Source organism: Opisthocomus hoazin, chromosome 9, assembly GCF_030867145.1.
Source record: "Opisthocomus hoazin isolate bOpiHoa1 chromosome 9, bOpiHoa1.hap1, whole genome shotgun sequence".
Lineage (NCBI taxonomy): Eukaryota > Metazoa > Chordata > Aves > Opisthocomiformes > Opisthocomidae > Opisthocomus > Opisthocomus hoazin.
Genome location: NC_134422.1, coordinates 34,991,020 through 35,013,737, shown reverse-complemented (window position 1 = coordinate 35,013,737; position 22,718 = coordinate 34,991,020). Strand labels below are relative to the sequence as shown.

The 22,718-nt window shown below is 46.6% G+C and overlaps 2 protein-coding genes across 5 annotated transcripts in view; one reads left to right on the top strand and one right to left on the bottom strand.

Annotated features, from left to right (window-relative positions):
* Window positions 1-4,172, top strand: part of RAMP1 (receptor activity modifying protein 1) — a 28,056-nt gene extending 23,884 nt beyond the window's left edge. For both annotated transcript variants that reach the window (XM_075430995.1, XM_075430996.1), the window contains one exon: window positions 3,190-4,172. In XM_075430995.1, the coding sequence (XP_075287110.1) occupies window positions 3,190-3,445 (256 nt within the window). In that variant the 3' untranslated portion in view covers window positions 3,446-4,172. The remainder of the gene's footprint in view (window positions 1-3,189) is intronic.
* Window positions 4,173-6,366: 2,194 nt separating this feature from the next.
* The window catches only part of UBE2F (ubiquitin conjugating enzyme E2 F (putative)), an 85,773-nt gene continuing 69,421 nt past the window's right edge, over window positions 6,367-22,718 (bottom strand). For all 3 annotated transcript variants that reach the window (XM_075430731.1, XM_075430732.1, XM_075430733.1), the window contains one exon: window positions 6,367-7,782. In XM_075430731.1, the coding sequence (XP_075286846.1) occupies window positions 7,732-7,782 (51 nt within the window). In that variant the 3' untranslated portion in view covers window positions 6,367-7,731. The remainder of the gene's footprint in view (window positions 7,783-22,718) is intronic.

The window sequence follows — 22,718 nt, the reverse complement described above, 5'->3', positions numbered from 1 at the left end:
TGTTGGTGCCATTCATGTTCCTTAGGTCCTCCCAAGAAAATTGTCTGGGTGTTTTGTCAGGCATTGAAATCACCAAACACCCCCGAAGCCACTGACTTGGAGTTCTGTCCTCATTGTCACCTCCAGGGTGGTCCCAGCTGCACCCAGGGGCTCCCTAAAGATCCGGCCCCTCGCTTCACCTGCCCTGGCAGCGGTCACCGGCATCTCAGAGTCACAGAACGGTAGGGGTTGGAAGGAACTGCTGGGGATCATCTAGTCCAACCCCCCCCCCGGCCACAGCAGGTTCTCGTTGGCAGGGAGCAGAGAGGGCTGAGATTTGGCAATGCCTTTCTCCTGCTTGCAATCATATAATCTCTGGAGTCTTTGTTTTGGAAGGGCTGTGCCCTTGCTCAGCTGGAGATGATGTTTTGGGAGCTAGAGGCTTGCAAAGGAGCTGTAGGGTTGGCTGAAGGCCAAAAGCTTGACTCTGCTTGCTCTCCAAAGAGAGTTTTCACTCTGCTACTGAGGATTACACCTCTTTCTGGACACCAGAAATAGTATCATCATCCCTGCAGCTCCCGGAGCTCGGCTTTGCCTGGCTGAGCGTGGCAGGGGGACATTCCCATCCTTGGCTGGGCTGTGGAGTGGGAGGTGGGTGGCAAGGGGAGGGCAGAACAGTCATACTGGGCAGCAAAACAGCCCCCCAGGAGGTTTCACCATCAGCATGGGCTGAATTCCCCAGTGGGACCATGCTGGTCTGGTGCTAATGTAATAACCCAGCTCTGCTTGTGGCTATGGGGAGAGAACAGATGCTGCTTTGGCCATGCAATGGGATGAATGTTCACCGTGGCTGTGGCAGGGAAGAGCATGCTCAGCCCTAGGCATCAACATTGCTGCTCTCCAGTGGGACTGTGATGCCTTCTGACAAGGCATCGCGAGCAGCAGCCTGGGTCCGACCAGTCTGGTCTATCCGTTTCCCAGCAAATGGGTCCCTTTGGTAGCCCTCTACAGTAGCTGCCGGTGCACCTGTAATGAGAAGGTCCTCCACGCCATGGGTCTTGGTGCTCTGCATGTGATGACTGAAGATGGACGGAGTCTCACAGGACCGTTCTCCGAAAACCATGAGACACAGCAGCTGAGGACCCGCTTGGCCAGTGGCTGTCAGCTCACGTCCGAGGATGGCCAAGGGGCTATGAGATAAAGTGGAAGAAATTAAAGCACTTGGCTGCACTTCAGTTTGGCTTTGCTTTTAGTTGGCTGTTCATAAGGCTGTGATGGTCAGGTAGTGCTTTGTGTAAAAAAGCCTCTCTTGAGGAGCATCCAGACTTGCTTTCCCTTAGCCAGGAGCCCCACCGCCCTCATTGTCACTTCTGCAAGGCTAGTGGTTGCTGAAAATGTTTCCTTTTCCCTCCAGGACCCTCCTGCAAGGCCGGTGGGCTCTGGGGTGTGCGGGGCCGGTGGGTGGCAGTGCCCCCTGCTCCCACCAAGGACATGATCCCACCCAGCGCAAGGTGACTTTAACGAAGACAGGGGACGTGAAAAACGAAAGGGACAGGAGACAGGGTATCTTGAGCCACAGCTGCAGACCCCCATCAGGATGGCAGGACCTCCTTCCATGCCTGGACAGACAGTCGTAGCCTCACAGTCACCGCCTCGCACCCCTACACCGCTGGGCTCCTCTCCCCGGGTCCGTGACCTCCCAGCCGGTGCGCACGGAGCCACCTGAGCGCTGACATACGGGTGGACACCATTTTGCTTCGGTTACTCGCACGTCTTCCCGTACAGTGATGGGAGCAGCTATTTATCAGCACGACAGCGCGGGCTGAGCCGGGGAAGGGCTAAGCCAGCTGCTGTATGGCCCTTCAGTTTGAAAAATAGCGTTTATTCACTTCTCTGTTAACTCTTTCCCTCTGGTTCCTGAAGACGCTTCGGCTCCTGGGATCTCCTAAGGATGCTGATGAACGGGGAATGGTGATTCTGCACGTTGGGATGCTGAGCAGAAGCTGCTCTTAGTAGCTCAAGGCGCCCCGTTAATTAAATCACCGGACTCCGCAGGGCCTCCCTTCGGTGCTGCCGTGTGCTGACGGGCACGGCGAGGCAGCGGCCGCCTGCCTGAAAACCAGGCTGAGGAGATCCAGAGAGGCTGTGGGGTGTAGCTAGGAAGCTGCTCATAAAATATTTCTTCCCCCAGGCAGGTTTTTAATTGGCTAGCTGGGTTTTGGTTTGCTCTGCTTCTCTAGGATTAGATGTAAATGATTGGGATGGGGGAAAAAAAATTATATAGACACAGGGTTTTTTTTATGCGTAGCCAGTTTTAATGCAGATAGAATTTGAAACCCATGGTAATACCTGTCCTTCCAGAGAGGGGGAGGTTGGACCAGCACAGGGGCTGTCCTCTCTCTGCGGTGCCTCTCGCTCAGGGCTCTCTCATTTTCCAAATATTTGGGGGAAAAAAACAACCCTCAAAAAATGGACTTGCGGTCCAGTGAGAGGTGGGATGGGTCGTGGTCCTGCAAAGAGTGACACTGCAAATTGCAGAGAGACGAGCTTCAAAAGCGTGCTGTTGGTTCAAAAAAAGCCTTATTTTTAGTTAATTAAAATATTTCTAAGTAGATTCCATGTCCGTATTTCTGTCCCCCTTTGGCTGAATCCATGCGAGCTCAGGTAAGGTGCCCCGAAGGCCGGCAGCCGGGCAAGCTGCTCTGTGGCACCAGGGGGGTTCCTGAAGGTCTTTGCCTAAAGGTGCCAGAGGGTTATTTGGGTCTGACCAATATTTTCTAATAGCACTGATCCAGCCGTGAAATCCTGCAACTATTAACACAAACCAAAAAAACCCCACCCTTGCTTCTAGTCATTTCCTTCTGTAAATGAAAGCACTTTGTGCTTTTGGCTATGGGTGTGCTCAAAGTGGCAAAACCTCATGGAATAAAAAAAAAAATTAAAAAAAAATATCTATTTTTATACCTGTGTACCTACAGTCTTTAAAAAAGACCCTAAAAATTTTAAATAAATTTTAAATACATTTTTAAATTTAAATTTTTAAAATTTTAAAAAATTTAAAATGACTCCGATAACCATCTCAAGTAATGTGTACTTGCATCTATACTAGAAGGTATGTAACGTTTCATACTGCTGGGGCGGGGGGGGTGGCGTGCTCACGGCCGGGTGCTGGTCCCCGGTGCCACCGCGGTGCCCTTCTCTGCGTTGCAGCACCTACGGGGAGCTGACGAACTGCACGGCGCTGATCGCCGAGAGGCTCGACTGCTACTGGCCCAACCGGCTGGTGGACGAGTTCTTCGTGGCCGTCCACAAGCAGTACTTCAGGAACTGCTCGCCCTCCGGCCGGGCGCTGCACGACCCTCCCAACGGCGTCCTCTGCCCCTTCATCCTGCTGCCCGTCCTCGTCACCCTGCTGATGACCGCGCTGGTGGTGTGGAGGAGCAAACGCAGCGAGGGCATCGTCTAGGGACGCCCCGCCGCCGGCGCAGGGGAGGGGCGAGGGGACCCCAGCACCCCGAAAGCACTCAGTTTTTTGGGAAGAGCCTGGCAGAGGAGCATCGTGGGGGGTACCAAGCCCCGGAGGCAGAGACGGCAACGCCACCGCTCCTCCCTCGCCGGTGCCCTCCGCACCCCGCACGGCGGTTTCCAAATAAATACATCATTTATGAGACGGTGGTTTGGCGAGGCGGGATGCCGGTGGCCGGCAAGGCACCAGGGAGCACGGCTCACCTCAGGCGCCGGCACGGCCGCGTCCTTCCCACCTGCGTCCCTCCTGGCACCCCACAGCATCGCGTTTTGTCAAAAGACGTAAATCTCAAAAAAATAAGAAAGAAAAGGGGGTGGGAGGTTGAAATCCTGCCAGCCTCGCGGTGCTGGCGTGGCATCAGGAGGTGCCAGCAGGGGTAACGGCGAGGCCGGCGGGTCTGGGTGCAACCCTGGGCAACGGAACCACCACGGCTTCCTCTTTTTGTCCTTTTTGTTTGCCACAGCAGGAAAGGCGTCTCCTCCCCTGCCCCACAGCGCAAGGCCCAGGCCCGCATGGGGTGGGTTTTGCCTGGGAGATGGGGAGCAGTGGGAGAAAATCAGCCGTGGGAGCTGGTGGCACCGGTGGTGGCCTTGGTGGTGCCCTGGGGCTAATGAATAACAGGAATAAGGTGCTTTTCCTACCTAAATAAATACATAAATATACCATGCGCCCGTCTCTGGTGCGAATCCTTGGACCCCTCCGTGAAAGCTGGGGTCTGGATGGACCGAGGGCCCCCCTGGGTGTCCCCCCTCACTGCCCCGAAGGAGCCTCTGTGATCCCAGAGACCCCCCAGTAGACACCCACCCCATGGGCATCCTCTGGGGTGGCACTGGGGGTCCCAGGGCTGCGTCGAGGGGTGGGAGTGGGATCTGCCCCAGCGAGACAGCGGGGTCCCCGGGGGGTCCTGGGTGTGGGTGGGCAGGTCGGGGGTCGCCCCTTCAGAAGGGTCCAGGAGTGAGGTTGGGTCCCTCGGGGGGCGACACTGGGCAGCACCTGGGATGAGCGGGGGTCCCCCAACCCTGCCGCTGGGCTCCATTATCCCCCAAAGCTGCAGGTCCCTCCAGGTCCCCCTCTGGGCCTCGCCGGCTCAGGGAGGGCTCCCTTGGGGAGACCCAGCTGCTGCCCCCCACCTTGGCCATTTCCCAGCAAACCTCAGAACTGCACACACTGGGCAGCAGGGATGCCCACCCACGCGCCTGGCCCAGCCTGGGCTGCCCAGTCCCAGCTCCTGTTCTCCTTCCAGGACACCGCCACTGGTTTTTTTTCTTTGTTATTTGGGGCTTTTTTTCAGGGGCGGTTGAACAACTAAGAAAAAGAAAATGAGTATTATTTTATGAGTAGCACCCAGGGCTCTGGAGACTATGGTCCCTGCAGCCAGGAAGAGCTGAAGAGGCTTTCTGGAAGATGGTGACCTGCCTAGGACAAAAATAAATTTAAAAAAAAAAAGACAGCCCACAAGAAAAAAGCAGCAGGTTGTTCCAAAAGCTGCACGGGAGTTACAAAAGCTGATTCCTGCACCATCGCTGTTTGCCGACGAGCCTCCTCCCACCAGCTGCCCACAGGGGAAGGTGACGCTTTGGGGACGTGTGGGATTTTTGCCTTCTGCCATGGCAGGGGGTCCGGGGGGGGGCAGGATGGCACCGAGCACCTGGTGACATTTCTGTAGGAGTATTTTGGCCACGTGCGGTGAGCTGTGCCCCCCACAGCACCCCAGTTTAGCGCTTAGGTGAGAGGTGGAGATGGAGGGTGGCTGTACGGTGCATGAATTGTGTATCTATACAAATATACATATACACACACAACTATATATAGAAATATACACATATATAAATACATATAAATATACATATATATACATAAAAAAAGCTCATCCTGTTCAGGAAAACATAATTCAGTCTATTTTCCTGGACTATGAGCTGATGGGCTTTTCTGGGATGAGGATGAGGTGCAACATTTTGCCCCCTCCCGTATTCTGGATAGGAAGAAATCGATGCTTAAGCCTTCTTGTACAGTATTTAACAGCATCCCAACTGGAACATTCTGCTCATTGCCAGGTAAGCACAAACACAGTGAAAGGGTTATATAGCAGGAGGGTACTGGGAGGTGTGGATGGCCTTTGCTGACAGGGTCTCCAGCTCTGTGCTCAGAGCCTGCTGGTACCCCCGACCTGCTGCGAGCTCTGGCCCAGCTTTCCGTGGCTCTGCGCAGCAGCCCCCTGGGGAGCCAGGCAGGGGTGACAGCCCAGCAAACGGGGGCTTTTACCCCTTTTGCTGAAGGATGGAAGGTGGTAACCGCAGCAGGGTGCCACTACAGCAGGGAGCACTCATCTTTGTTAAAGCAAACTGGTTCAGTGGTTTCAGCTTGAAAATAACAGAAACCTTCTGCTCCAATAGGCAAAAACCGGACGTATTTTCCAACCTTTCCAATTTTGTGAGTGTTTTACACCTTACCTTCCCTGACATTACTATTTTGGAAGCAAAGATCTCTCACCGCAGTTGCTTGCTTTATTGCTTTAGTAATATGCTGATCCACGCTTCATTCTAGACAGTGGCAATATTATCTGAAGGTGAAGCTCAGGATAAGGCTCTTCTCCTGCATGCCAACCCCTGCATTTCATTTCCCTGCTTTCCTGGACCTCCAGTAACATGTACAGGAGCCTGTGAAAATGTAAGGGAAAACGCACAAGGAAGACTTCATAAGCAAGGCTGCACAGTGCTTAAAATTTGCAACCCAGCTCTGCCACGCTAATGATGGAGGCAACTTTGGTTTCCTTCAGTGTCTGCAGAGGAAAGAAAGGATGAAGCAGTCATTCGGGGGGGGGAATAGAAAACCAAGTCAGTGCCCAGGCGTTACACACACACTTGCTCTGTACAAAACCACACGAACATTTATTTCTATGGTTCATCTATTGATAAAAGCTCGAATTGGTTCCATCGCACCTCCTCTGTGTGATCCCACGAGCAAAAGGCGTTTCGGTCCCTGGGGCTACGCCAGTGCCCCGGCTCGGCAGCCCCGGGCAGCGCCTGGGTCGGGGGTGAGCAGCAAGGAGCTCAAGCACACAGCAGGCAGCAGACTTCTCACAGCATTTACTCTGAAGTGACTCCTGAGGTACACGCAACTCTCTTCTGAAGGATCTCTGCATGCACATACCGAGTGTCTGAGATACAGCTACTTACAGAAAAGGCAATTATAGCATCATATGCTTTCAAATTACCAAAAAAGCCAGGCGCGCACAAGTGTGTAAAAGGGGGTGCAGTGCGTTATTATTCTCAGCTGCATTATTTGTCATTCACTTTCAGTGCAGAAGTTTGAAGAACACCATTAGGTATTCTCCAGGTAACGGTGCTTGAATTTACTTTCATCAGATCGAACACCATCTGATGCTCCCTCACCACATCCAGATCTGAAAGCAAGGCAGATTTCTTAAAAAAAAAAAAAAATCCCCCTTTCATTACATTTTCACAGAAATATATATAATATATATATAAATTTTACTAATACTACACATTACTTAAGTTATGGATTAGGCTATATTTCTTTTAACTACTTCACACAATGAATAGAAACAAAAAAATACCGTAGCCCAAACAGGAGCTGAAAATAACAACGTAAAAATTCCAAACGTGTGACAAAAATGTACTTACATTAAATATCATCATGAATTTCAATACCAGAAGTAGAATTTCATTTAGCACTTGCATTCTGGCAAGCTCTAAGCCTCAGCTGAATGACTCTTGGAAAAAGCTTGTATTGGTTCTGCTCATCAAAGGCAACAGTGTTGTGATTTGGTTCACAGGAGACCATTTTATTGCCGACTTGAAGTGTTCCAAAAACACGCCACCTTTTCCTTTCTTTTCTTTTTTTTCCTTCCCCCCTCCAAACTAGGCAAGAGTTTAAAAAACGTGTAGTTACAATTTCAATAGTGATTTCTTTTAACTTCTCAAGCATATCTCATCAACAGGATATACAGTACAGTTCAGAAGAGTAAACATTTTTTAAAAGTAAGCAAACAACTTTTTCAACCAACATACACAATTTCTTGCTGTATTTATGCTGAACTCTCCTTTTAACATGGACAAGTTATGAAGTTAGTTTTCTTCTTCAGTACAACATGGACACAGGACTAGTACAATCCGGGCTGGTTTTGTTGGTGGTGGTGGTGTTGTTGTTGAAGTTAAGGACAACTCTAGTGTGGAAGTCATGGTCCTGCCATCCATCTCCCTTCATCATCTCGCATAGCGCTTAATGTAATCTTCAACTTTATTCCGAAAGTCCTCCTAGAGGAAAGCACAGTTAGAATTACCCCAAGCATTTCAGAATTACCCCAGGCATGTCAGAGAGGTACTCGCACAGGACTACAGTGGCGGTGGATGCTCAGATGAGCATCGGCAGGGTCAAACTTCCACCCGACGTGCACAAGTGAAAGGCCCGCTGCTCTGCCCGAGACCCAGTGCACATTCCCGACGCAGCGCATGAAGAACTGTGGCGACCGCTCGAGTCCTCGCAAGCAGACGTCTGCGCGCTGCCGGGGATGTCTCCTCTGGGGACCGAACTGAACGCAGAGTTTGCCGTTGCCAGCTCTCAGCATGGCTGCTAACGGTGTGTCCGACAGGTTGCCGGTGCCGGGAGGCTGCATCCCAGCGAGGCACACGCCGCACAGCGAAGGCCTGGCCGTGGTTTTAGAGAAGGAAGGGAAGCTGTCCTTTCGGATAAAGAGGCAAGGCTACGGCAGCAACTGTTACAAAAGCTGCGTGCCCCAAGGCAGCTCTGCCCCAGATATTCACCCTGTCCTCCCCCTGGTAACTGCACAGTATTGCAGCTAGCACATAATCAATCACTACTCTCAGTTTTGTATGGTGCTAGAATATAAAGCAGGAAAACGTGGGAAATTAAACTCCCGAGCTGCTTTCCGTGTGCCTTTGCATAGCTGCCGAAGGGCCCCTGACGGCTGCGGCGTGATAATTCTGATAATTGATAATTTTGATAATGCATTGATATTTGCTTGGCTCCAACACGACAAGTCAAACACTGCCTGAGCAGCTCCCTTTACAACGGTTTGGTTTTCTACCGGTGAGTTTCTCTACCAGCAAAAGGATAAAGGTTATCTCATAGTCTCAAAGCAGGACTAGAATCCATCAGAAATGTTGTCTGTGATTTCATTTTCCGACTGATAAAGTGCATCACAGAGATGTCCATGAACTGTAAGCAAAGTGCTCTGAATCTCAAAGAAGTCTGAAACATCATTTATGGCCAAAAATGTCATAGCTGTGGAAACAAAAATATAAATGCACTTTAGAGAACAAATGGCCAGCACTAATGGCTCTTCTCAAGTGAGGTACAAATCTGTGCTTTGGAAGCAACAAAAGCAGAGAGCATAAATCACAAGCATCCATTACAGAAAATCACTGTAAGATGCTTGACACCTTGGCATTGGGCAGTAGGAGCCCAGGTGCAGAGAGGAACCCTGCAAGGACTGACTGCTAAAGGAAACCAACTCTTCAGGGCTGCAGAAATCCCCTTCCTCCTCAGAGACAGGCTGTCCGCGATTCTTCGGAGAAAGCAGCAGCTATTTTTGGTACAATACAGCAATATTCCACGTAGTGGCTTTTAACTCTGCTGCAAGCACACCCATTTTCATGCCTGTACAACCACACATCAAGTGTGCCGAGAAACTAACGCTACAGAGCTGACGCTGTCTTCATTTATACCAGATTTCAGCTACTGGGCAACTTCAACCTTGTGACGACAGTTACGACAGCCAAGTACCACGTTAAAGTGTTTCTGACACAACTACTGATAAACAACACATCTGTTAGAGCATTTCCCACATCTCAGGCTGCCTCAGGCAAGAAGAATCTCTAGGTACCTCGAGTCTCTTAAACTACCACATAAACAAAAGTGACCTTTTGAAATTGTTTTCAGCTCTGATACATTGATGCAAGCTAGAACATTACTGATAATGACCAACAATGCTGGAAACCTCTAATTTACTGGTTATGACGGTCAGTATTAGTGACTGACTGCTGGCAGCAGGAACACTTGCTGTCAGCCTGTTCTTGGTCACCCACATTAGAGCACATCAGTCACAGCACTGCACCTGATACATGAGGCCTCTTGGACTTTCCTACTCTTGTGATTCCCCGAGAGACAGGTCACTAAAGGAAACTGGGCAAAGAAATAGCACTGGACATGCAACAGGGCCACCTGCATCTTCACTGGATCTACACTATCTACGAGCAGTGCAGTACAGACAGCTCCGAGCACCCTCCACGTTTTCACCCGTACCTTTACGAAGTCTTTAAAAGGGAAGATGAGCTCTCAGCACTGACGTAACAGAAGCAGGACCCCAGTGGAGAAGCAACGCTCCACAAATCCAGGCCGTCACTTAGGCCGACTTGCCAGATGACAGAACTGACAGCGTTGGCAAGAATATATTAACAGGGTACTCGCTGCATGTGAACCTGGCTGCTGAACAGGAGGTTCTCATCCCGTCGCTGTAATATTCCATCCTCACATGCCATATGGCTTAACAGTTCCTGATTAACAAGGGGCACTTCACTGTGTGCACATCTGAATAATCAGAACTAAAGAAATCCATCAGAGCAGCACATACTCTGCATCATAAAGAGGTGCACACAAAATCCTGCAAGGAACGCTCAGGGAAAGAAGAGGGACTCGTTTCACAGGGAGTGGAGCTGGAGGTGCACTGCTCACCTTGCACATGGATGTTGCATGTGCAAGCACCCGTCGGCATGCCGTAAGTACCTGCCCTGATACTCTCTGTGACACACAGCAGTGCATTTTACCCTCTCTTCATTTCCCTTCAAGCACAGATCTGAAGTGTAGGACTACTAGAAAGATGGGCTAGAAGGCAAGTTTTGCATAACACCTACTCTTAATAAAAAAACAAAGCCTACCCACTTGAATGGAGCTTCTTTCTCTGATTCCGTCTGAGGGAGACTCCAAGGACCTGCACCCAAGCCCAAGTCTGCATTAGTGCCCTGAGCCCTAACCATCCTTTGATGCCAAGACAGGCACTGATGAGAAAAAGCATACCATGTCCCGTGGTCCTGATGATGAGAGGAAGAAGAGTCAGGGGGTTTGCTGCTGGAAATCCCCCACCATCAAAGCAGTTCATGTCCATGAGCGTTCATGCACCTGCCACAACACTCACCTAGCTGATGGTGGTGGCTGCTTTGCCCAGTGCGGCTTCCGCCCCACCCCTCTAGACCTGGATCACGTCCCACTGCTAGCTTGGCCGAAGGCACAGCTCCCTGCCTCTGTGTTGAAGTAGTTGCCCATGTCCCCAGGGCTGTCAGACCAAAGACTGATGAAGGGCGAGAGGGCTGACTGTTACTGCGACGTTTTACTACAGAAGCACAGATGCTGTAACGCATGAAACGTCATCAGAAATGACTCAGCCAGCCATTAAGCCCTGATAAGCCATCAGTCAGTGCTGGAAATGCCACCTGGAGGAGCTTTTCAAAGGGGAAATCTAATTTTGAACTACCATCTTTTGCCCTTCATCAACCTCACTGTACAGTATTTCCTTCACAAATTTCAAGATAAAAGATACATAGAGTAAGAAGCAGACAAAACCGTCCTTGGGTTCTCTGGAGATGTGCTGGGGGGTGGGTACGAACGAGGCTTGGGTTTCTATCCAGGAGCAGTTCCTGCTGCCCTGCCATGTTTAGTGTGGAAGGACACACAGATCCGACCGGAGAGGTCGGAGAGGTCTGTGCCTAGTGCTAAGCCAGGAGAGAGGCCTCCTCTGTGCAAAACAGAGTGATTTGATTCAGGGATCTAAATGAGGCACCGGCCGGGTATCCCCTTGGCACCATGGCCATCCCATCACACAGCACAGTAATGGGATGGACAGCACGAGTATCAGATTATACAGTTCAACAAATGCCTTCCCCATACCTTTTAAAGGAAAAAAGGGCATTGATGATCAGCTGGGAATAGGAAACTAATAAAAATGTGAACAAACCAAAATAACTCTAAGCATACTCCAGAAGAGCACAGCAGGTCCTCTCCCAGCTCCAGCTGGATGCTAAGAGCTACCGATGAGCCCGGACGCAGCTCTGCGGGGAGCGAGGGCCTCGCCGCCCTGCCCCACGTGCCACTGCTATAGCAAGATCCTGGTGGAAGTGCAGCTCTGAAAGCGCTCAGTTCTCAAACCATCTAAAATGGGAGAGTTTATACAATTTTGGAGCAGACCCAAAGCAGCTTTGCCCTGAGCTGCAGGGAGGTGAGAGGGAGAGAAGAGTGGCATGTTGAGTAGTCCTGTGGGAATTATTTGCTGCATGAGTAATGCTGACCAAATCACCGCTTCATTTGATGAAAATCATATGGGGACAATCAATCGCATGGAAATGCAAAATTCAGCGGTGGATTAAGAGTATGGAATATTTGAACCATGACATATTTCACAGTATCATTAGCTGAAACCTGGGTTACAGCACAGACCACAAAGTTAAAGCATACATCCCATCGAACTGGGTGTATTTCTGCACTTAAACAAAGCAGCTTTGTTTATACAAAGAAGTTTAACAAATAACCTTAAAGTAGATAAATATATATTTTAGTAAGGACTCTGGCCAAAGACATGAAACAACTGATTTCATGATTTTCATTTGTACTGTATGTTCCTACCAGACAGCATGGTATGTGCAATGATTTGTATTAAGAAAATATTTTAAAGCAAATCCTTATGTAATTATACCTTTAGATAAAAAAAAATTAATGTAATATTAAAACAACTCACTTAAGTCTCAACTAATGAGCTGCTCCTCTTAAAAATCTACCACACTGCAGTGAGATTAAAAAAAATATGGCAGACTACAAAAAGTTGTTACTAGAAGATATTTTAAACTGAAACAACCCCAGTACCGGGCCGGAGTGCTAATCTATCACAAATAAAGGAGAAGCACTTGGGAGAGGACATGTAGACAAGTATGGAAACAGAAGGAAAACAGCCACCCCAAAACCCCAGAACAGAATCACGGTCTACAGTAGTTTGCAAAAGCATAGTGAAAAATGCACTAGGTACCCTTTTGAAAACTGGGGTTTGACCTGATTTGGCACCTCTAAGAGAGAAAACTTTATTTTTTTCCACAATTTATACTGCACTGAGTTGTACTGATTAACTGCTTGCCTATTATTAAGCTTTTAATTTGAAAAAGAAAGAATATCTGCTCAGTTACCCAAGCAAACACAATACTTCTCCGTAAATACCATGACAGCTACCGGAGAAGTTTGGACCTTTCTGAAAAAGTTGTAACGGAAAGTTTATGTCAGGAATCCTTATTTCTTTTTTTTTTTTTTAATTTAAAACAATATTATTATAGCTGATTATCCTCAATATACTCACTATTGGCACCACTTCACAACACTTAGTATTTGGCAAAATTTTTCTTCTTCCTACTCACAGTATTGACCTCAGCTTCTGCCCTCAAGTACGCTAGAGACCAGAGACTATTCCCGCCTCTTCGGGGGCTGTGTCCACAAGGTTGAAGGCCATACCGGCCAGTCCCCGCAGGAAAAAGTGCAGTGCACCGCATCTGTCCCTCAAATGTGACTACAGCGACCCAAACTCTGATCCACCATCACATCCTTTAGGTTTACAATTCTGTAAAATTCATATAGAGACAAAAAAGATCACAAAAGTGCTCAGCTGCTCTTGCCCTTTCCTCCTCTGTGTTCAACAATGAAATAATAATAATAGTAGTAATAAAGCACTATTTTAACAGAACACTATTTTAATGCCAAATTTATCACCCAGGTTAAATTCCAAACAATTTCTGTCGGGACCTTACTTGTAGTTTTCCTTAAAGTGCAGTTTAGCAAAGGGGTCTTCTGAGCACCAGCAACACCACATTACTCAGCTCCAGTCAAAGCTTTAAGAGGAGGATATAATAACCAGGTAGACTTACCCATTAGCCCTATGAATTTTATTTAAAGTGACCTCATCTTTCTTCTCCATCTTGCAGGAAATAATGAATATTCACGCCCATCAACCCCCACACACCCACTCCCATTTAAAAAGGAGCTGAATGAAACCTGAGTAATGCAAAAATCTCAAGTATGAGTTGTTTTTCCAGTTCATGTTCCTGCCTTGCTATCATTTCCCTGTCATTGTTTTATTTAGCTCAGCCTCTACATCATTTGAAGAATTTTACGAGCTCTGTAATTAAATTTTCATTCTATGAAGAAAGAGTGAGGAGTGAAAAACCTATACACAGGTATCTTCCACAGGCTCCCGTGCCTAGCGGGTGCAGTCAAAACTGCATCGATTTGCATGGCCCGTGTTCTCCACTTCAGATTTTAAACACCATTTCCAGATGTTAAGTAATTCTGATTTTGCAAAATTATGAGAAAATGTTTTAGTAGATGTCTTTGGTAGCTAAGTTCTGAAGTGGAAAAAATGGTGGAATTTTTACTGCAGAGGAAAAAAAAAACCAAACTCAAAAAATGCCATTGCTGTTTTCACTGTGACCATTTCTAAAAAAGCAGCATTATGGAGAAGAAGAGAAACACTAAGTTTTGGACCTTTTTTTCAAAAATATCTGTACGTATACGTAGGTTACAGAACCGATGTGAGAAGTGCAGGTGACCTGCCTGCCCGGACGCTGCTCCGGGGAGAAGCTAAAGGTGTGCTGCAAAGACAGAACGAAGCATTAACACACTGAACATTAAGCAGCACACCCTTCTGTTCGAGATGCTCAGATCTTAAGTGGGAACCATTTTCCTCATGCTTCCACAAACTTTGTTGTTTGCCAGTGAAGCACAGATAAAGGAAAAAAAAGCACTCCCTGGAGTTATCGGAAGAGGAAAGGGCTGTGGATTAGGAGGCAGGGTGGGAAAGCTGTCAGGGTAGCCAGGGATAACTACACCTAAATCCCATTTGCGCAAAGGTGAGGGAACCAAGCCAGCTGAAGAGGGCAAAGCAGCTTCCCAAAGAAAACTGTTCCCTAGATGGAATGCTATGCGGGGCCTGACACTTACCAAATCTGCCCTCTGGCTTACGGAGCAGCTTGGCCAGACAGCCGCAGTGCCGAATGGCTCAGGTTTTGCCCTGAGTGTGATCGATTGTCTTACATTTCGCCCTCCTGGGAGGTTGAACGGGGGGGCACAGCGATTGCTCGGTCACTCAGAGCCTGACATCAGGCACTCGTCTCCCCACTCCCCCAGCACTGTGGGGTCAGCCGAGGCACCGGCCATCTTGTCGATGCAGTTGTTGGCAAGGGTGATAGAAAGAGTCCTTCAAGAAAACCACCTGAATCATCCCAGTTACACTGACGTTAACCTCCCCTGTGCTGCAAACGCACTTCCACCCATGAGGATGCCACTCACTCCCAAGGGAGGATATGTCCCCGGGATACGAGATCTTAATGGCTAAATTACCAGCGCAGAGGAAATGGGAGCTGCCTAGGTCTGGCGAGGGGGTTTTTGCAAGTCAGATTCTACTCGAGTCAAGCAATGGTCAAACAAACCTGACTGGGCAGGTGAGGCACACGGGGAACTCGGCTCAAGAAGGTCAGATTCCTTGTTCGCATCCAACAACCCTCCTGTATGTTTCCAGTTTAAAGCCGTGCATTTTTCTAAAGAGTGCAAAGCAACAGCTTTCCTTTTAAGCCACTTACTTGCCTAAAGCACGTCAAACAAAAGCTTTAAAACATCTGCATTTCTTCCACATTTCTGTCATTACCTCAGCAAGTCAAACCATCTGCAAAAGCTTAATCAACATTGCTGAACCTGAAAGAGGTTCCATCCATAATCAAAGCGTTATGAAAGATTGATAATGGTTTCTATAAATACTTTCAGCATTAGAAAAGTAATGTTTTTCCTATTTACATCTGTTAGCACAATTAGCAGCCGTGCTGTTGCTCATTTGTGCATGCTGTTTAATGTACTTTACGCTCACTGGGAAAAGGCTTCAAAGGCTGTGCCATGGACACAGAACATCAAATGGGGAGGCAATCCAAGAAAAACCCCAGTGTAGTTCTCTAAATGCAAGAATACTGCAGAAAAACAAAATATGCATTCTATTGCGGCTGCCACAACTTCAGTGAGAACAACAAACACCAAACAGGGTGGTTGGGTGTGCAGAGGAAGTGAAGGATTTACTGCAATAAATATGGAGATAAATAAATGCAATGACTCACAGGGCAAATTCTTATGAAAAGATGTTTTTGGACTGGGATGGGACTGTTCTCAGTAAGACAGTTAAGCTGTAATCAAAGAGTAATAAGCCCCCCTCAACAGAAATTAAACATCTTCCAAAAAAACCACATCAAGTTTGAAGGCTGTTTAGGGCTAAATTCTTTTCCATTGTGGTAAAAGCTTGAAAAGCTAAGGTTAGCCTCTGACAAGGCAGATCAAGTTCTTCCCTTGAGAAGTTCCTTCTGCTGCTCACCAACTCCTAAACTGTAAATGTGGCATCCACAGGCACTCGGACTGGCTGGAACCCCTTGGCCTGAAACTAACAGCTTGAAGAGAATTTCAGGACAATGAAGATGCTGGGGGTCCAGCTCTGATTTCTTCCCCCGCCCTGCAAACCCAGCAATCTGAAGGTGCTGGGGAAGGCAAAGGCAATGACGCACACACCAACTGTCGGTTATCGCCCCGCTGACGTCTTGTGGCATCACAGCGACACGCGCACATCCCCATCGCCGGCAGGAAATCGAATTGGTGCGTGGAGCAGCTGACGCCTGAGCGGTGGCAGCAGACGTCAGGGAAGCGAGGCTGCAAGTTCTGGATCAGTTACGAGTACCGTGGGATTCATTACAAGTAAGGGAAAAAACCGTTTGTTTACACCGAGATGACAGGTTTATCTGGCCAAAGGTGAATATATACTTCAATTCCTCAGATAGACTTTGTGGGTGAATTTAATTAGAACAATTCTTCAATGTTTCGTAACCCCTTTTAGAAGAAATCAGGAATAGATACTTGATTCTGTATCCAGGAATAAATGTGAGTTTCTTATTTTACTTCAAGAAGGTTAAAAACTCTCATGCTTTCAGCACGTCACAGTTTTGTACTGTTAGAAATAAAAAGCAGTGTTCTTGAAAATGTTCAGAACCAGCTACTTCCTATTAGGAAGAAAGATTTCAGGATGTCAAAGGCTGTTGCAGGGCGATCAATTTAAACAAGGGAATGAGGTTAAGTGGAAAGCCTCATACTAGACAACGGACAAAGACAGATTCCAGTCCAAGAGCAGCTCAAACATGAGTAAGTAAAACAGCACAGCAAGGATGAGACCATGCTAATTTAAGCAACCCTGACTCAAATATTCTACAATGCCAACAATGTAAAAAATGAGGGCCTGACAAAGCCAGCCTGAAGCAAACACAATGAAAGCAAGATCTGGGCATGCCTCCTTTCGTCAGCTCTAACGATATCCCTGTCTTGACAAGTTCTGAAGAGCCTTTCTGTTGCCCACCCTTCCTTGAGCTAAGAGCCAGCTGCATCAACCGAGTTGTTGACAAAGTCCAGCACTGAACACGTTGAAGATGAAAACATTAATTTGCATCATAAATTCTCGGACCCAGACCACAAATCAAAAGCCTGAGGCATTCCTGGAGGCCCAGATCTATCCTGGTAACTCTTTCTGAGTCTCTCTGGCAGACCAGTTGGGAGAAAATGCACTCAGAATGGGTCAAAGGAATGGAGATGGCTGTCCCGGCTGGAGAAATCTGCTGCGTGTTTGCAATACAAAAGGTAGCACTGAAAAGAAAGGTGAAGTTGGCACTCCAGTCTCAAGAACTCCAACTCTTACAAATACTGTTTGTAATGATGACCCCACAAAGCAATTACTCAGACTTCTAAGTATGATGGATCAGTGCTACAAGCTCTGGGACAACGAGCTGAGATCCCTGGTAAAATAAACAGACAGCAAGAAGAATCAAAACAGTAAAGAAGACAGAAAGGTAGTAAAGAGGTCAAGTTACAGCTTACCTATGTCTTTCGGCATTTCTTTTGCAAAGATTAATTGGATCATTCCGCAGGAAGAACTGTCTGGAGAGCTGTCCTGAAATCTCCTGATGCACCTCAACTGAAGATGAAGCATCAGCAAACCCAGTAAAAGACCGAGGGATTCCTGAATTATTGTAGCAATCATCTCATTTGGCAAAACATTTCTTACGCTATTAAGTTTCAATAACAGTATCTTCCTACTGTTTATATGGGTATACAGAAGCATTTGTATCACTTCAAACCCTTCTCTTCCACAGCCCCAGCAAACTCTTGGGAACCTTCTTTTTCACCATAATTTCTTGCAAACACTTAGCATCAGAATAATTCCAAGATCATGTGGAAGAGTGAAAGCAGAGAAGGAGAAATCCAGTTTACAGATGAACTGAAAATAACAAAAAATGGTAAGAGGTAATCCAATGAGATGTTCAGAAACTATGAAAAGAACAGCAGAACGCACGCAAGCGGAGCAGCTAGTATGAGACGTTATACAATTTTACAGTGGGTTTTACAATGCCACTCTTTCTGTAAACCTTGAGAATAACGCAAGACGAAGAATCAGTAGCTTCAAAGCCTTGACCTCAATTACTTCTTAAGCAATCTTAATAGCATGTATCTTTCTACTGTTGGAGTAAGAGCCAGCAGTACTGAAAATAAAAAAATGAGAGTTGTGCAAAAATCCCCTAAAAATTAATGCATAGAGTAGTCTGACTACCAATTACTTCAAATGTGGCTAAATACAGAAGAGGAAAAGAGACAAACGAAAGTAATAATATGCAGATCTCATGATCAGTACGAAGTAATGGAACTCCCTGTGGTAACTGAATAGCTTGCGGGTAGTTCTCTTTACCAGAATAAAGCCTCACTTCGTGTGCAACTCTGTTTGCAACCCACACATTTTTACCCATACAGCTAGGGAATATCTAGCACAATCAAGGGCGGGCTTTAAAAGACATATTCAGCAAGCAAAGACAGAAAAACCTGACAGCCTACAGATTCACAGATTATCATTATTACTCTCCTCCCCGCCCCCGTACAGCTCTGCCTTGATACTCCTTACCACCTCCTCTCTCCCAGCACGGGCTGCAGTTCCCTCGCCCTCCTGCAGCCCTCTTGGGTTGTACCCTGGTCTCCTCGCCACCAGCCGAACGCAAGGCAAATCACAGGGCCTGCACACCAAGCTGCAGGTGCCCACACGAGCCTGACGGCAGCCCACTCGCAGTGGGTCCTGGCTGAGCTTGCATGGGAGACTTTCCTGGTGGCTCACGCATGGACCATCCTCTCTTTGCTTCTGCTGACAATTTCTATGATAGTTATGGGAACTGGATGTAAAGACTCTGCCGCTCTGTCAAATTTGACAGAAATTGCTGCGTGCGTGCATGTGTGTGTGTGTGTGTTCAAAAACTATGGGGATTGAGGAGGAGGCAGGGATGAGGGAAGGGGACAGATGGGTGGCATCACTGCATAAGCCTTATTCCTCTACAAAAAAAAAAACAACACCAAAAAAGACTAAAAAGCAAAGTAATTGCTAAGAGTTCACTTCAGTGGAGCTCCATGACAAACAGATTAAGTATGGACTACAGAAACAGACAGCAAAGTAGACTGAACCAGCTGAACTGCCAGGCTCAGCGTGTTGTGACCAGTGGCACAAAGTCCTACTGCAGTGCTCAAGGGGTTGATATTGGGGCCAATACTGTTTAATCTCTTCATTAATGACCTGGATGAAGCAGTAGAGTTTGCTGATGATATAAAACTGAGAGGAGGATATAAAACTGACACACCAGACAGGTGTGCTGCCATGCAGAAGGACTGTGCCAAGCTGGAGAATTGGACAGAGAGAAACCTCATGAAGTTCAACAAAGAGAAATGCAAAGTCTTGCCTGTGAATAATGCCATCCGCCAGTACGTGCTGGGGGCTGGCTGGGTGGCAAGCAGCTTTGCAGAGAACGTTCCTGGGGTCCTGGTGGTCACCAAGCTGACCATGAACCATCAAAGACGACCACTACAATCTGGGCTGTACTATGAAGAGCACTGGCAGCAAATCAAGGGAGGCGATACTTTCACTCCACTCAGGCCTGATGATACACACCTGGAGTGCTGTGCCCAGTTCCAGGCTCCCCAGAGACACAAGGACTTACTGGAGTAAGCCTAGCAAAGGACCACAAAGATGATTAATAAACTGGAGCATCTGTCACACGGGGACAGACTGGGCGACTGACCAGGACTGTTCAGTCAGGAGAAGAGAAGGCTTGGGGGGACCTCAAGGGATAAAATACCCGACGGGAGGGTGAAAAAAGAGCCAGGCTCTGCTCAGTGGTGCACAGTGACAGGGTGAGAGGCAATGGGAACAAACTCAAATACGGGACATTTCTATTTGACATTAGAAAAAGTTTTTTTACTGTAAGGGTGGCGGAACATGGGAACAGGTTGCCCGGAGAGGTTGTGGAGTCTTTGTCCTTGGAGATAATCAAAATCTGGCTGGACAGAGTCCTGGGCAACCTGCTCCAGCTGACTGTACCATGAGCACACAGGCTGGACTAGGTGATCTCCAGAGATCCCTCAGCGACTTCACGATTCTGTGAAATACTTCCTGAAAATGTCTCAAGGATGAAGTGCTGGAACACTCACCGTTACAGAACAAAAGCTCTCCTAATGTGAATCAGAATCACTGCTTACTTGGTTACACTGGGCATAAGCAAGAAAGAACAAATAAATGTTCCTATCAAGACCTTTAACTTGCAAGCTTATTTTCATGTAAGCTGCCAACTGCCTAGCAAAGTTTTCCAGTGACTCCTTACTCGACTTCATCATTATCTATTATTTTACATTCCTTCAAATTATTCTGCTGCTGTTACAAGAATGTTAGACTGACAGTCTCCAAAACAATATCCAACTCTTATAAGAGAAGTGAAAGGACAGAAAACAGAAATCCTTCAAAAACTACAGGGGCACTGAGGTTGACACATTTATCCATATCAGTAATGCAATACAGATAGGAACATTTTGCTAAAAGTGTAATTTTTAGTCTTGAGGAATGGAGGAGGAAAGCATAGGGCTTGTCAACTCAGTAATTTCTTTACTCTCAACTGCATAGAAACTCTTTTGTTCTACACCTAATTACTATTATCTCATATTCCAATATGTTCAAGACCAGATTGTTTAGCTTATAATATATAGATGTATTCCCCTCCTTCCCCAACTCAATTACAGTTTTACAGTCTAGGAAACTTCAGTCAAAAAACTACTTTAAACCTGAAGTGCCCTGCAGTTCTGTATCTCTCCCCACTTACAATAATTTACATTAATCACGTGAAATTGATTGCTTCTAATGATCAGGGCAAAAATTTTCTTTTCCTTTTCACCTATTTTAGTAGCTATCTGTACTGTGCTGCCTTGTTCAGGAAATTAATCCTATTGATGGCAGGCTTTATTTTTATTTTTAAAAAGATGGCCACTGACTTCAATTGCACACAAGAGAATTTCCTTTCAGCCAAGGATTTACAGCTGGGACTGCCTGTAGAATATAGTAATTTATATCACAGATGAGTAACCGTTCATCATAAGGATGAATGAATGGTGTGGAGCCACTGCCAAGCCATTAAGAGCAACTCTCCTCCCAGCAGCACAAGGAGAATGGTTTCAAAAACCCAGGTGAAGCCTCTTTTTGTCAGTGTTGCACACTGCCAAAGAGGGGCTCCTCAAGGGAGAATGGCTATCTGAACCAGTTTAGACACGAGAGTTACTTACTGTTAGGGACTCAGTCTTAAGACTCGCACTGACTTCCTTGCCAAACATTCTCTACTTTGTTTATCACAAACATGGGCTGATTGTACGGTTGAAGTTTCTAAGACGTGAGAAAGAAAACCCCTAGGACAAAAGTCTCAGCTGTGACTGCAGTCAGGGCAGCACAGTGCTGATTTAAACCACAGTCCAATCTCAGTTCCAAAAACCAGAAAAATTATTTTGCAGGCAGATAGAAAAAGTAGAATGTCAAGCTTAGATTACAAAATTGGTTACTTCTTCCTTGGTGAATTTTAGCTTTTCTGTGTAACAGGAACCTTTGGCACCTACACGCAGGAAGAGCAGCACAGCAAAGTGGTCTGTCTTTACTCCTTCAAAACTGAACTTGTCAGAGCAGAGATAAAATAGGTGAGAACGCTAGTCTGTGTAGGATCATTACAGCAAGACTAAGGCACATTCAAGTCAAAATTATGGAAGAGATAAGAAACAGAATGCAATTTAAATGCCAGGGTATTAATCCAGGACTAAGAGTATCCAAATGCATGCCCAGACCCCCACTGCTGTATTGTCCTACCCAGGCTGAATCATTTCCCTCTCTACATCACTACATTCCCACCTGCAAAGCAGAAAAAACGTGATGAGCTCTCCATCCGTGTGCTTTATTTCTCCTGATGAAATGCCCTAAATAAGATCTAGGCATTAGATATTAAATTAAACAGTGGCTTACACTGAACTGAGAATGCCCAAACATCTATGGCCCCCTGCTACCTAGGCAGTGAGACAAGGTAACTACGTTCTCTTTACCATGATCATGTGTCTTCACCTGCTTCAGGGCTCTGACAATTTGTATAACTAGATCCTGTCCACAAGAAACTACGCTCAAAATTGCAATATTGGATGATCAAACTAAATTCATAGACATCATATCCTATTCTAGTCACACAAAAATAAGTGTCAAACTTATCTACAAATTCTACTGCAAACCAACATTAACCAGCTTCATGATATTAAACGTAAAAAAAACCCACCCTATTTTTCTTTAAATCTATTTCTTCAGTTTATTATTAAAGATATCAAAATGAAATCACTTACAATTACTACTACTAATAAGAAAAATTAAGACAAGATGAAAAGAGTGGCCTGACTGCAGCCAGTGGAGAAAAAAAAAAAAAAATTTGCAGTGGTGAAACATTAGTTTTCATTCCTGACAAAGCAAGTAAGAGTCTTAAACCAAAGGATCATCTTTGTTGTTGTCTGTTAAATCTTTCAGGGTTACTTATCTAAGCTCTGCAGACAGACATCTGTGAATTTTCAGACAATATGAAATAAACAGAATATTCAAAATACGTCCAAGCCTGGTTTAATGCTTCTTCCTCCTACTAAATGTAATTCCTATTTATTTTTCAAGAGGGATTTCAGCTCACAGGTTCATATGCTCAATGATACTAAAGAATCAAAAGCAGCTGTTGTTTTCTACAACAAGCACTGAAAGTACTTT